General features: G+C 46.3%; 1 protein-coding gene across 5 annotated transcripts in view; it reads left to right on the top strand.

The window, feature by feature from the left end:
• The window catches only part of RACGAP1 (Rac GTPase activating protein 1), a 1,182,394-nt gene that overhangs the window by 77,159 nt on the left and 1,089,274 nt on the right, over nt 1–15,961 (top strand). For all 5 annotated transcript variants that reach the window (XM_044083830.1, XM_044083828.1, XM_044083831.1 and 2 more), the window contains one exon: nt 9,714–9,916. In XM_044083830.1, coding sequence (XP_043939765.1) covers nt 9,714–9,916 — 203 coding nt within the window. The remainder of the gene's footprint in view (nt 1–9,713; nt 9,917–15,961) is intronic.

The following is a 15,961-nucleotide window of genomic DNA, read 5'->3' as shown; positions in this document are numbered from 1 at the left end:
AAGCAAGCCCAATGACTTTCCCCTTTGCATGCCAAGTAAGGCTCAAATGGCAGCACCCTTAGGCGGAAAACTGGCATTATTTTCAAAAAATTGGCATATTGTCACAAAAGACAAATGGATCCTGGACATTATAAACAAAGGCTACAGATTCCATTTTCACACCCTTCCAGAAATGAGAGGCATGCCAAACCTGCCACACAATCAAAGGGCAGAGGCACAAAGACAAATTTCAGATCTCATGGACATGAAAGCTATTCAAGAGGTACCTACTCACGAACAAAGTCAAGGTTTTTATTCCAGACTATTCCTGGTACCAAGGAAGGGAAAAGATTGGAGACCTATCCATCCTAAACGCATTTTTACTCGTGCCAAAATTCAATATGCTCACATTACAGCAGCTTCTTCCCATGCTGGGCAAGGAGTCTTGGCTGGTAACATTGGACCTCAAGGAGGCATACCTGCATGTCCCAATCAGACAAAGCTGCAGAAGATACCTCAGATTTCTTGCAGGTTCAACCCATTATCAATTCTCTGCATTGCCCTTTGGCTTATCTACTGCGCCCAGAGTATTCACGAAATGCCTGGCATTAGTAACTGCCTACTGCAGACTTCAAGGGATACAAATATACCCATATTTGGACGACTGCTTGATCCAAGCGGACAGCAAGCACATACTTCTGAAACATCTGGCTTTTGTAATAATGTTGTCGAATTCTCTGGGATACACAGTCAAAAAGAAATCAAGGCTAATACCCTCTCAGAAAATAATTTTCCTGGGTGCCAACTTGGACACAAACACCCAGATGGCCTACCTCACGCCAGAGAAGCAGGGGCAACTAACTCAATACTTCAGAAAACTAGCAAATTTCACCAGGCTGACTGCAAGGAAAATCTTGCAGGCTCTGGGATTCATGGCATCTTGCATCCTACTAATCCCATGTGCAAAGCTGCATATGAGAAAACTTCAATGGTACCTGAAAAATCTATGGTCTCAACACAGCCACAGTTTGGAAACAATAATACTAGGAATTCCATGTCTTCAAAAGGAATTTCTGTGGTGGGCTCAAGCATGCCAAACAAACACAGGTCTCCCATTCTGCAAGCCTCAAGCAAATCAAGTCATCACAACAGACACCTCTGACTACGCCTGGGGGGCGCACATGACAGATCGGTGCATTCAGGGCAAATGGTCCCAAAAAGAAAAGCACCTTCACATCAAAAGGAAATGCTAGCAGTAATAAATGCTATTATAGCTTTCAAAGACCTTCTGCATCCAGGTCAACTATTGATAAGGACAGACAACACCACAGTAATGTGGTACATAAACAAATGGGGAGGAACCCATTCATACCCCCTATGCAGGCTGGCCATGTCACTTTGGAACATGGCTCTGGAATTACAAATCGAACTTCAAGCACAGTACTTGCCAGGCAAGGAAAACACGCTGGCAGACAACTTAAGCAGAAATATGACAGATCCACACGAATGGAAGTTGCATCCTCAAGTTTTTACAGAGATAATTCAAGCATGGGGAAGGCCAGACATAGATCTCTTTGCCTCCCACAAAAATCACCAATTGACAAAATTCTGCTCAAGAGATTTTCATCCACAGGCCTGGAGAGTGGACGCTCTCTCTTTCAGTTGGACAACAATGACAGTTTATGCCTTTCCACCTCTTCCTCTGCTGCCCAAAGTTCTATTAAAAACCAGAGCAGACGGACCAAAGATGATTCTCATTGCTCCAGACTGGCCAAGAGAGCACTGGTACCCACTCCTGAGGAGCCTGACGCATTCCCCTTCATGGACCCTACCTCTAATGCCTCTTCTTCTGACTCGGCACAGCTTCAAAACTCTTCACAGTCAGCTGAAAACACTCAATCTGGCTGCATGGAAGATTCCTTAACATCGCAACAGACCCTACTCTCCAAGGAGGTGCAGGATGTCATTTTGGAGGCCAGAAGGCCATCTACTAGAAAAGCTTACTTCGCAAAATGGAAACTGTTTTGTGCCTGGAATGAGAAAAGGGGACAGAATCCTGGAAAACTGAATTTACCTCAAATATTATAGTATCTAGCTGAGCTGCTAAGCAGTGGACTTTCATTCTCCTCCATCAAAATCCATGCCTCAGCCATTTCTGCAGAATACAACACTGATCCACCTTTATTCTCTCACCCCCTCTTATGACAGTTCCTCAGAGGGGCTAAGAATATAAAACCCCCAAGGAAACCACCAATACCTGCTTGGGATCTCAATTTCATTCTAGAAAAGCTGACCTTGCCTCCTTTTGAGCCAGCTGCCTCAACAGATTTGCAATATTTGTCCTGGAAAACAGCTTTCCTTCTGGCTATCACCTCAGCTCGTAGGGTATCGGAACTACAAGCCCTCATGGCTGTGCAGCCTTTTATCATCTTCCATCAGGACAGAGTTTCCTTACGAACCAACCCGTCCTTTATGCCAAAGGTGGTATCCAGGGTAGCTTTGAATCAGGCTATACACTTGCCTACCTTTTACCCTAATCCTCAAAACAAAGGGGAGAGACTACTACATTCCTTGGACATCCACAGACAGCTGCGCTATTATTTGGACAGAACAAAGCCTTTCAGAAAATCAGAACAGCTCTTTGTGTCCTATGCTATAGGAGCTCAAGGGAAGCCAATTTCCAAACAGACAATCTCAAAATGGATAGCCCACTGCATACGCTTTTGTTACTCTTTTCATGGTAAAACTGTATCTGCAGGCATCAGATCTCACTCCACAAGGGCCACAGCTACCTCTGCAGCTTTCCTCAGAGGAGTTCCTACCAAAGATATTTTGGAAGCAGCCACTTGGAGTTCTGTGCATACCTTCTCCACGCACTACCACCTACCATTATACTCCAAAACTAGAGCAGGCTTTGCCACTGCAGTCTTGCAGGGCATCCTGGCTCCTCCTAGTTCCACCTAGTGCCTACCACCCCTTTCTTAGCTTTGGGATTCTACCCATCTGTTATGACTGCAGCTGTATGCACGATGAACATAGTACAGTTTTGTACCTACCATAAATGTAGATGTTCGTGTGCTAATACAGCTGCAGTCCAGGTTTCCCTCCCTCCTTCCCCTCTTGGCTAACACCTCCTCATACAACCTGATTGGGGTATTCATTTATGGTGTATTTGCTTGCAACTACTGTATTTTGATTATTTTGCATTGTTTTATTACACAAATGTATGTATTGCCTTCCTTCTGGGGGCACCTGACATCTGGGCAAGAAAAACTGAAGAAAATGGCGTCGGCTGGTTCTTTTATACCTTCTGTGGCACTGACGTCAGGGAAGAAGCGACAACAACCGACGCCGGACCTAGACTTTGGAATTCGGCCGACAGAGGATCCGCCTGACGGCAGGAGAACCCATCTGTTATGACTGCAGCTGTATTAGCACTCGAACATCTACATTTATGGTAGGTACAAAACTGTATTTTATTTGACCACAGACACACTTCTCTGGCACTTGTTTTATTCCTCTTGATCATGATGTCCTTCAAGAATGCAACTGCAGTCATAACAAATGGGTTGTCCTGCCTCAGGCAGCCCTCGGTCGGCCGGATTCCAAAGTCTGGGTCCGACGTCTGCTGATGTCGCATTTCTCTCCGACGTCAGAGCGGCTGGAGTATATAAGCATCAGCCAACGCCATCTTCTCCAGTCTTTCTTGCCGCGCGGTGCCCTAAGCAGAAGCAGTTCGCAAGTGCCGGTCGGTCAGCTTCTGTATTCTTCGAATCCGAAGACATCATAAAAGTTAAGTACCCCGTTGGGGACCTTTTCTTGCCTCAGCCGATGTCAGAATTAACTGAAAAAGTAAATGACTGTTTGTCTTGTGGTAAACAAATACCTCATAAGGATTTCCATTCTTACTGCCTCCCTTGCCTTGGCCCAGACCACGACGTCTCGGTCTGTGCTGCCTGTACTCGCTTCAATAAGCGCACTCTCAGGTGCCGGGCGGAGTTCGCTGAAGACTTTTTTGGCGAAAAGTTTGCTTACATTATGCCGTCGGAACAACCGGCAACACATATTTCAAAAAAACGGAAAGACCGGGACCGACCTCCTCGGCCCGCGTCTTCCTCAGACTCCACGCCAAAGCTTACCGCGAGTGCCCCGGTTCCCTCTGAGGCGGTTATTCCACCGCTTGGAACCGAAGACACTGCACTACCGATACCTCCGACACCGGAGGCCACACCGACGCCAATCATTGATTTTCCTCCGGATACTGTAACCGAGGAAATGCCTGAGACCATTGCTGTGGATAAGGTTACTCCTGCACGTGGGGCTGCCAGGCCTCCTATGTCTATGTCTATCAAGGCCTACACACGTGCTAAGGCAGCAAGCCAGGCCAAGCATCACTCTGCTAAAACCTTGCCTCAGCCTAACCCTGAAGCTCAAATTATGTCCTTGGCCGCAGATCTAATTTCTATGATCAGAGGCTCCCAGGCCCATCCTGAGAGAGGCTCCCAGCCTCCTCCTGATAAGAGGCCCAGGGTTGAACCACCTGACCCCCTTTCTTCAGATGAAGATTCCGGGGATTCTGTGCTTTCAGAATCCCAGGAACCCCCTTTTCAGACTTTTGAGGATTCTGATGCAGAGGACTCCATCCCTTTGGCCTCTCCCAAAAGAAATATCCTCAGGAGGAAAGTTCTGCATTCCATGAGGGAGCATTTCCAGTGGCAGGGTCAGGAATTTTCTGATTCCAGGAAGCGCCTTCGAACTTTCCTTAAAAAGCCACAACACAGACCCTTGGCTATTCCTCCTGTACTTGATGTGTTGGATGACCTTTACTCTCACTCCAGTGCTACCCCTGATTCCCTGCCCCCGGCTCCTATCAAGCCTGACAGATGGGTCCCTGACACCCATTCTCATTTCTTTAGGGCCCATGCTGTTGACTTAGAAACTATTTCCCAGGGCCCTAAGGGGGTTTCTGCTACCACTTCCAAAAATCCTTTGCCTTCCGACAGAGAGGCAAGGTCCTTAGAGAGATGGGGGAAGAAGGTTTACACCTATACTACCTTAAATATGAGAGCTCTCAATTGTCTGTGTCATATGTTTCAATATCAGGATTCCCTGTTGGATGATTTACAGAAAAAATTAGCCTCTCCTGACCCTTTAGACAGGAAGTCTTTGCAGGAGACTGTCCATAATTCTCAGCAGGTTAGTAATCATTTTCTGCAGTGTGGATATGATGCACTGGAAGCTTCATGTAGGGCAGCTATGACAGGAGCGGTCATTCGTAGACATGCATGGTTAAAAGAGCAACCTTTACCGGATCATGTTAAGGCAAAGCTACTAGATGCTCCCTTGGAAAAGAACAAACTTTTTGGTGATAATGCTAAAGATGTGAGACCATTGAAGAAAAAGCCAAGTCAGTTCAGACAGTCAAAGATTTTCTCCAAGTTCAGCCCCCCAGGTTCAGCAGGAACTGGCCTTCTAAAATCTGGTCATTCCCAAATCCTGAAAAATTTCAAAGGGGCAAGAACAGGCGTGCCCGTGGCAGAGGGCAATATAGAGGATCCTACAGAGGGGACGCCAATGGCAACCAACAAACCAAAGAGGTGACACAGGGGTTTCCCCTGGCACTCAGGGACAATCTCAATGACTTGACTCTAACTTCTCCGACCAAGGAGCAAAAACAAGCCCCTTTGGGAGGAAAGTTATCTCTGTTCTCAGAAAATTGGCACAAACTGATAAAAGACAAATGGATATTGGACATTGTAGATCATGGTTACAGGTTCTATTTTCATACCTTACCAAGAAAACAAGGCATGCCAAATCTTCCACAAAGTCAAAAGGCAGAGGCTATTAAGCAAATTTCTCTGGCTCAGATCAAAGCAATAGAAAAAGTGCCTCAAGAACAAGGTCAGGGGTTTTACTCAAGACTTCCTTGTTCCAAGAAAACAAAATCAATGGAGACCAATACTGAACTTGTCCGCTTTAAACACTTTTCTCATAGTACCAAAGTTCAAAATGCTGACCTTGCAGCAGCTCCTTCCCATGCTGGGCAAGGGGTCTTGGCTGATTACTCTGGACCTCAAGGAGGCATACCTGCATGTCCCTATCAGACACAGCTGCAGAAGATACCTCAGATTTCTTGCAGGGCCAGAGCATTATCAATTCTCAGCATTGCCTTTTGGCTTATCTACTGCGCCCAGAGTATTCACGAAATGCCTGGCATCAGTAATTGCTCATTGCAGACTCCAGGGGATTCAAATCTACCCCTACCTGGACGATTGCCTCATACAAGCGGACAACGAACTAACCTTGACAAAACACTTGAATTATGTCATACACTTGCTGCAGGCTTTGGGATACACAGTCAACTTTCAAAAGTCAAGACTTCTACCATCCCAGCAAATAACTTTCTTAGGAGCTAAACTAGACACAGCCTCTCAAATGGCCTACTTGACAGAAGACAAGCAAGAGCAGTTAACTCATTACTTCAAAAGTTTAGCAAAACTCTCCCAGATGACTGCAAGGAGATTCCTACAGGCCCTGGGGTTCATGGCATCTTGCATTCTCTTGGTCCCACTAGCAAGACTACACATGAGAAAGCTGCAATGGTATCTAAAGAGCTTATGGTCTCAGCACAACAACAACCTAGAAGCAATTATCCCACTCATTCCATGTCTTCAAAAGGAATTTCTATGGTGGGCCTCCGCAAGTCAGTCAAATACAGGCATGCCGTTCATAAAACGTCAGACAACACAGACCATTACCACAGACGCCTCAGACCATGGATGGGGGGCGCACATGGAAGGCAGATGTATTCAAGGACAATGGAATCCAAAGGAAGAACATCTGCATATCAACCAAAAAGAAATGCTGGCAGTAATGCATGCCATCGAGGCCTTTGGACATCAATTTCATCAAGGCCACCTTCTAATAAGGACAGACAACACCACTGTGATGTGGTACATAAACAAGCAGGGAGGTACTCACTCTTACCCCCTTTGCAGGCTAACGATGAATCTTTGGGAAAAATCACCGAGTATGAACATACAGCTACAGTCCCAATTTGTTCCAGGCAGAGACAATGTCCTGGCCGACAGTCTAAGCAGGAATTTCCTAGACCCACACGAATGGAGGTTGCATCCAGACATCTTTGCACAACTAACCTCGGCATGGGGCAGGCCAGACGTAGACCTATTTGCCACCCAACTCAATCATCAGCTACAAAAATTCTGCTCAAGGACAAATCATCCACAAGCATGGAAGATAGATGCGCTCTCATTCAACTGGAGCTCCCTAGTCATCTATGCATTTCCACCTCTGCCACTGATGACCACAGTGTTACTAAAGATCAAAGCAGAGCAGCCAAAGGGAATCCTAATAGCTCCGAACTGGCCGAGACAACACTGGTACCCACTTCTACGGAGCATATGTCACAACAAACCGTGGGCCCTTCCCAAATGGCCTCAACTGTTGACTCAACACAACTTCAGGACAGCTCACCCCAACCTACAGACTCTACAGCTAACAGCTTGGAAGGTCACATAACCTCAATATACCTCTCTCCAAAGAAGTTCAGCGGATACTAACAGAAGCCCGCAGACCATCCACCAGAAGGGCTTACTCAGCCAAATGGAAGCGTTTCAGCATTTGGAATACCAACAAGGGTCAAGATGCATCAGTACTGAGCATTCCACTCATTCTGGAGTACTTGGCAGAATTGCTAAATAAGGGACTTTCATACTCTTCCATAAAAATACATGCTTCAGCTATCTCAGCTAGATACAACACTGACCCACCTGTGTTCTCACATTCTTTGCTAAGGCAGTTTCTTAGAGGGATCAAGAATATAAAACCTCCAAGAAAGGCACCAGTACCAGCTTGGGATCTCAATTTTGTTAGAAAAATTGACTCTACCTCCCTTCGAGCCAGCAGCTTCAGCGGATTTACAATTTCTGTCCTGGAAGACAGCTTTCCTGCTGGCCATTACCTCAGCAAGAAGGGTTTCAGAATTACAGGCACTAATGGCAATACCACCCTTCATAATCTTCCACCGAGACAGGGCCTCCTTACGAACCAATCCTTCCTTTCTGCCAAAAGTGGTATCTAGGGTCTCTCTAAATCAGGTAATTCACCTGCCTACTTTCTTCCCCAATCCTGAAAACAAAGGGGAAAGACTGTTGCATACCTTGGACATACATAGACAAATTCGCTACTATCTAGACAGAACCAAGATCAGTAGGAAGTCTGATCAGCTATTTGTAGCTTACGCTCCTGGAGTACAGGGAAAAGCAATTTCCAAACAGACAATTTCAAAATGGATTGGACATTGCATCAGATATTGTTATTCCTTCCATGGAAAGACTGTGCCAGCCAATATCAGACCACACTCTACCAGAGCTACAGCCACCTCCACAGCCTTCTTAAGAGGGGTGCCTACCAAGGATATTTTAGAAGCTGCTACATGGAGCTCCTTGCATACATTTTCCAAACACTACAACCTCCCTTTATTTTCTAGATGCAGAGCAGGCTTTGCTTCGACAGTCCTGCAGGGTTTGCTAGCTACACCATCCTTTTCCTAGAGCATACCACCTCCCCCAGCTAAGCTATGGTATTCAACCCATATGTTATGACTGCAGTTGCATTCTTGAAGGACATAGTACAGTTTTGTACCTACCATAAATGTAGATGTCCGATAGATATGCAACTGCAGTCGGTTTTCCTCCTCCTTCCCTCTATGCCTTGGGTCCACTCCTCTCCCTGTTATTCTTAGCTGGGGATATCTGTTATGGTGTATCTGTTTATTGCTTACTTATTTGTCTGGAAACCTATTTTTGTTTCACAAATTTGTTTTTAGCCTTCCTTCGGGGAGCACCTGGCATCTGGGGCAAGAAACACTGAAGAAGATGGCGTCTGCTGATGCTTATATACTCCAGCCGCTCTGACGTCGGAGAGAAATGCGACATCAGCCGACGTCGGACCCAGACTTTGGAATCCGGCCGACCGAGGGCTGCCTGAGGCAGGACAACCCATATGTTATGACTGCAGTTGCATATCTATCGGACATCTGCATTTATGGTAGGTGCAAAACTGTACTTTATCTTTTTATAAAGCTGATCACTGTTCTTGACTCCACCAACTGCTCATTTGTTTGAGCCTTGAAGAGCACTTGCTACTGTATCCCCCCCCCATAGACCTTTGTCTCATTTCAGTGCTTTGTACTTGGTTTATAATAGATTGGCTATTTTTTTCTGGGTACTGTCTAACTTGGTGGGATCCCACTAGAGAGGTGCTTCCTGGTTGTGTCTTATTTCATCTTTCTATCTTGGAGGCGAAGTACTTAAACCAATTCTTTTAGAAATTTGGATTTCATGGACCAATAAGGAATTGTTTTTGTATTTTATATTAACAGTGTAGCATGTGCACCCCTCCTTGATTTGCTTTGCCAAGCACAAACTAGTGGGGCTTTGAAATGCTTATCTAAAGGTATTCTTGACCCTTAGAAGTGAATTTTGAGAGGCATGCATTATGTATTTGCAGCATTTGACTTCATAGGCAGTCTTGTCTGTGTTTTTTTTTTTTTTTTTTTTTTTTTTAAGATTCTGATAAGCAGTGACCATTTAGATTAATAACTGTTGCAGACTTCTTTTTTTTTCTGTTAGCTAACATTAACCAGAAAAGTGGAATTTTTAAGGAAGAGGTGACCATTGTTTAATTTATAATTTTGAATACTACTTTACTAGAATTCCTACAGTTGGCAAGAAACTTTGAAGACTTTCGTAGGAGGTGGCTGAGAACAGAACATGAACTGGCAAAGTGCAAAGAACTGTTGACCAAAACAGAGACTGAACGCAGTGCACTGGATGTAAAGCTGAAACATGCAAGGAACCAGGTTGATGTGGAAATCCGACGCAGGCAAAGAGCTGAATCTGAGTGTGAAAAACTGGTGGGTGGCAGAACACTTGGCAAGTATTTTGCTTTTCGTCAGTATACAGATTTAAAGGATTAAGCCAGCATGGAGCCTCTAGCCAGCCAAGGAGTGAAGGGACGAGCGTGAGCTTACTATTCTTTGGCATTTTTGTTTTGCTTTAATGTTTTTTTTTTTTTTTTTTTTGTCTCCCTCAAGTTTGACATCGGTCTCTAATTTTCTGGGTATACTTTGTTAATGGGTTAGCCCTACTGGGTCAAAGCCTTTGTACAGAAGAGACTGAGGAAGTTAAGTTGGACATGCATCATGTAGGCTTTTTTAAGATAATTGTAAAATGCATGCAAACTTTGACAGTCCTTCTTATAAACGTTATTCAATTACAGCTAACATAAAGCACTTGATAAGGCACACAAGTACAGCAAACACATTTATTTTGAGGGGCACTTCAGCCACTTAGGCATAGAATGGAGTGCTTGCATCTTTTTTAAGTTGCACAACTTCCAAGTTCACTTGAATTCAACCTTAATCTTTTTGGTGTAGAAATCATCTGATGGATGTCAGCAGATTAGATCTTAACTGATGGTTTTCTTCAAAAGGATGATCGGATCTAGAACACTGAGGCCCATTTATACCCGAACATACTTGCCGAGTTAGTTTCAATTGAGATGTATACTAATACACAGCAGTACTCTTTTTTTTAAACACCTTTATTAAATTCATACAGTTTTCACAATGCCATTTTAGTAACATTATCAATCTTAAACCATTGCATTTATCAAGTATTGAGTCACAAGCAGAATCCCTTGATGTTAAGTTGTCTATCTCGCCTTCATTCTTGCTGGTTGGGATCGGAGCCGATCCTCTGCTCCGACTCGGCCATCTTCAATAGCTCGAGAGCTGTTTACTGGCTCGAGGCTACCCATAATGCCTAGTGATAGCTACCCAGATCTCGTTTGCCGCTTCAGCTGCGAGGGTGTCATTTTTCTGACTCAGGCTCGTATATTTTTAGCATTTTTGTGTAAACTTTCCTTCTAAAATTTTAATATTTTTCTAGTATTTTTTTTCTATTTAGAATAGTTATACTTGTTGCTGTTATTTTTTTCTTGTATCTCACCCTTGTGTTAGAACTCGTTTAAGTTAGAGAGTTCTCCCCGTCCCTCCCCCATCCCTAGGTTAGCCGTTTAACTTAGAGGCTCTCCTTTTTCTCTTTTTTTCTCTTATTATTATATAAAAAAAAATTATTGAAGTTAGCATAAGTACTGGTGTGTTTTGTCTAGGTTAGTACTGTTTTTTGTCTGTAGTCACTGCTTAGTCCTGTCTAAGGAAGCTAAGGTTTTTGGTTTTAAGAAGTGTGACTCATGCTGTCAGAAAATGTCTCTGACAGATGGGCACACTAGTTATGTCTGTTGTTTAGGCGCTGTTCACCTGCAGGACTCTTGTTCCATTTGCCATGCTTTTACTCCAAGAGTCCTGCAGGAGCGTAAGAACAAACTGATTCTTAGGAGTCTGTTAAAACTCTAGGATTAACCGGCAAAGAGTTCACAGCCAGTGAAATCCCCAAAGTCCACTAAGCCGTCTGCTCCATCTTCTGAGCAGACTCCTGTGCTGGATTTGCCTTCTAATTCGGTCCCGGCTGGCACCGACAAGACAACCTCCCCGTCGGCTCCATCGAATGTTTCGGAGCCGTCGCAGAGTCACAGACTGAGGTCCCCTTCCTTAGTCGGTGCATTCGGCTCCTCAGTCTCCATTGCTTCAAAGTGAGCGTAGCTACCAGTCCTCTCACTTCTCTCTGTCCTCTAGGCTGTCTGATCACGATGTGGAGAGAGTAGTCAGTAGGTTAAGTTGCAGGCACTAGCTAAATTATTGTCCAGCCCTCCTCAACAGGTATCTGCTCCATCCACTTCACTTGATATTCCTCCTCCGACTCCAATGAGTTCGGAGCGGGAGTTCATTGAGGTTCGGATAGTGGAACAGTCGGCTACGATCACCATATCCTCTTCGGTTCCGACCTCTGTTCAGATTACCTCGATACTTCCTTCGATCAAGGAATCTGGTGAACAGAACTTCCTCATCTGCTCCGCGGGGGGGGGGTGGCATTAGACCCTTGTCCGACCCCGTTCTCCCTCTCGGAGTTTTGGCGCAGGTGAGCTTGGCTCCAACATCGGCTTCGGAGCCGTCCCCCTCGGTGCGGAGAAAGATTCCTGTTTTTTCGGAGCCAGAGCTTTCTCTTCCTCGAGATGGGGGCGCCTTTGAGGTCATGCGGAGCGTGCTGTCCCCTGAGTCGGCTCCACTACCAGCTCCACCGACTCCGTTAATTATAGTGTCTGTGCCAACCTCTGCTCCTCCTCCAGACCCCAAGCATAGGGAGCCGATGGTCCAGGACACCCCATTGGGTGTTTCCTCTTCTTCTGAGGCCTCTTCTGATCTCTCAGAGGAGCCCCCTCGGAAGACGTGCAACAGGAAACACACAGACTCCCCGGAGTCTGTCACTTCTGATACGGACTTAGATGATTCGGAAGGGTCCCCGAGATCCCCCTCTGAAGAGGTTTTGTTCGCAGACATCCTTGAAATGCTTAGGCAGAGGGGGAACTGGACTCCCCTAGCGAGGATGAGTCCGTATTCCTGGATGCCTTCGGTTCCCGACCTTCCACCTCCTGGATTTCTCCCCCTTTTGATCCACTCATGTCTTTAGTGGCTTGAAAGGCTTGGTCAGCTCCGGACACAGCGGAACCGACTCTGAGGAGACCAAATAAGTTCATTACAGCCCCCCAGGATGAGCAGTTTCTTTCTAAGGGTGTGCCCATTGATGCCATGGTGGTAGCAGCCTCCACCAAAAAAGAGATGGCAGAGACCACTTCATCTGTTCATCCTCCTAACAAGGAGTCTAGGACGATGGACAGATACGGAAAGCGAATGTTTGCTTCAGCGACTTTCTCCATGAGGTTCCTGAATTACTTATGTCACTTTACTCGTCTTCTGAGGGATCTCCTAAAAGAGCTAGGCGATACCCTTCAAGAGTCTACAGCTGAGGGAGTTCAAGCCAAAGTAACTTCCCACCTAGCGATTCTTAATTCCGTAGTCAACTCCTCCATGAGGCTCATTTCCTATGCTGCCGATGGAGTGAGTAGAGCCGCGGGCACTGCTGTGGCCCTCAGGAGGCATGCTTGGATGCGGCTGTGTAATTTTGCAGAACCTTTTCAAGCGTCCTTCACCAACACCCCCTTTGATGGCTCCTTTCTCTTTGGGCCACAGGTGAAAGACACTTTGACTAGGTGTGAGCAAGAAGGCAAGACTCTCTCTGCCGTGGGAGTCCGTTTTTCCACTCCCTCAAGACCCTTCCCCAAGGCTCAGAAGAGTGGGAAGATGTGGTTCCGCAAATCTCGGGGAGTCTTGCCTGATACACGTAGTGATTTTTCCTCCAGAGGGAGAGGGGGGAACAACAGTAATAGATGCCGCCCTCGTGGCAGAGGGGGTCAGCAGGACCAGGGCAACAGAGAATCCTTCTCTAACAAGCCCTTCCAGCATCCCTGAAGGGTTGCCCGGCTGCTCACCTCTGGAGGCAGTCGGGGGAACACTTTCGCTGTACCCAAAAGCCTGACAAAATTTAACAAGAGACAGATGGGTACTGTCCATTATATCTGGAGGTTACAAATTTCCCTTCCATCAAACCCCCTTACAGTCAAAGAAGGCCCTTCCAGGTGTTCCACCCAATCTGAGGGAGCAAGCAGTTATAGAAGTTTCAAACCTGCTAAGAAAAAGAGCCATTCAAGAGGTCCCCGCAGACCAGCTCGGATCCGGAATTTACTCAAGGTTCTTTTTAGTACCAAAAAAGACAGGGAACTGAAGACCCATTCTGGATCTCGGCAGATTAAACAGATCTGTACAAAGAACAAAGTTTCGGATGGTCATGCTACAGTCCATTTTACCCTTTCTGGGTCAGGACAATTGGATGTGCTCAATAGATCTTCAGGATGCGTACTACCATATCAAGATGGACAGACGTTCCAGGAGATTTCTTCGCTTTCGGGTGGGGGCCAGTCATTACCAGTTCAGAGCTCTGCCCTTTGGTCTCTCCACAGCCCCCAGGATGTTCACCAAATGTATGGCAGTGGTCACGGCTCACCTGAGACGTCAAGGATTCCAGGTGTTTCAATATCTAGACGACTGGCTCCTCACTGCTACCACCAGTTATCAACTCCTACAAGCACGGGGTTACACTATCACTTTTTGCACCCAGCTAGGTATTGCCATAAATTTCGAAAAATCTGCCTTGTTGCCCTCTGTCTATAGGAGCAGAATTAAACACAAAGGAAATGTTCGCAAGATTACCACTGGAAGGAGTGTCCACTATTCGTCAACAAGTCCAAGTTCTAATGCAGAGCAAGAAGATACAAGTCAAATATGTCCTTCAAACTCTAGGCTCCATGGCAGCTGCCATCCTCCTCCTTCCATTGGCGCGCTTCCATATGAGGATTCTTCAGTGGCTTCTTTTCGCACAGTGGTCTTTCCAAGAGCTGCCCATGTCTTACATGATCATGATTACAGAAGCATGCAAAAGGCACCTTTCCTGATGGATGGTCTCCCCACTAGTGACTCAGGGCAGACACTTCATTCAGCCCCCTCCAGTAGCCACAGTAACCACAGATGCCTCCCTGATATGGTGGGGGGGCATTATCTGGGCAGGACAGTCCAAGGCACTTGGCAACCTCACTAGTACCATCTGCACATAAATGTCCTAGAGATGAGAGCCGTGCTCCTAGCGTTGCAAGCCCTTCAAGACTCTCTTCCTTCCGGGACCATTGCGATCCAAACAGACAATATGTCAGTAGTGTAGTACATCAACAAACAGGGCGGGACCAAATCTTACCCCTTGTGTCGAGCAGCTCTCAGACTGTGGTAGTGGGCGATGTCCTCCCAACGTTTTCTAATTGCGACACACATCCCTGGGAGATCCAACGTCATAGCGGACAGGCTCATCAGAGCTATTCTCATGCCTCATGAGTGGTCTCTGAATCAGGAAGTTGCGGACCTGATCTCCCGCAAATGGGGACACCCTTGCTGCAATCTTTTTGCCACCCCATTCAACAGCAAATGCAGTAACTACTTCTTCCTTCTGCTTCCAGGTCACCTACCTAGGGATGCTCTAGTCCACGATTGGCCTCAGGGACTCCTTTATGCATTTCCTCCCTTTCCCCTTATACTAAGACTCTGACAGAAAGTAAAGTCGTTGGGTTGCAAAATTATCCTCATTGCCTCCTACTGGCCTCGACAGATTTGGTTTCCATTCCTACACCTCTGTCTTCTCGATCAGCCCTGGAATCTGGACCCCATTCCAGATCTACTGGTTCATCAATCAGGCAGGTTGCATCGGTCCCTTCAGACACTCCAGCTCACAGCTTGGTTGCTCCACTTCCAACCCTAGCCAGGCTCCCTAGCATTTCCCCAACAGTCAGTGAGATTAGGAATCTGGACCCCATTCCAGATCTACTGGTTCATCAATCAGGCAGGTTGCATCGGTCCCTTCAGACACTCCAGCTCACAGCTTGGTTGCTCCACTTCCAACCCTAGCCAGGCTCCCTAGCATTTCCCCAACAGTCAGTGAGATTAGGAATCTGGACCCCATTCCAGATCTACTGGTTCATCAATCAGGCAGGTTGCATCGGTCCCTTCAGACACTCCAGCTCACAGCTTGGTTGCTCCACTTCCAACCCTAGCCAGGCTCCCTAGCATTTCCCCAACAGTCAGTGAGATTATCGTTTCCTCTCACAAGTCAACCACCGGGGCTATTTATGCTAGCAAATGGAAATGTTTTCCTTATTGGGCTGAGTCTGGGAATGTGGATCCCTTCTCAGCCCCAGTCCATGAGATCCTAGAGTTCCTAGCACAACTATTTCACTCTGGAGCCGCTTCCGCTGCCATTAGCGTGCAATTAGCAGCCATTTCTAATTTTCACATATGGTTACAGAATTCAAGCATCATGTCTCACAAGCTCTGTAAAGCCTTTTTGAGAGGGACATATCTTCTTAGGCCTCCAGTGAGAGACCCCCCCCCTCCTTCCTGGGA

This window comes from Protopterus annectens, chromosome 9.part0, assembly GCF_019279795.1.
Source record: "Protopterus annectens isolate FY-2018-M chromosome 9.part0, PAN1.0, whole genome shotgun sequence".
NCBI lineage: Eukaryota > Metazoa > Chordata > Ceratodontiformes > Protopteridae > Protopterus > Protopterus annectens.
This window is presented reverse-complemented; position numbering and strand designations above follow the sequence as displayed.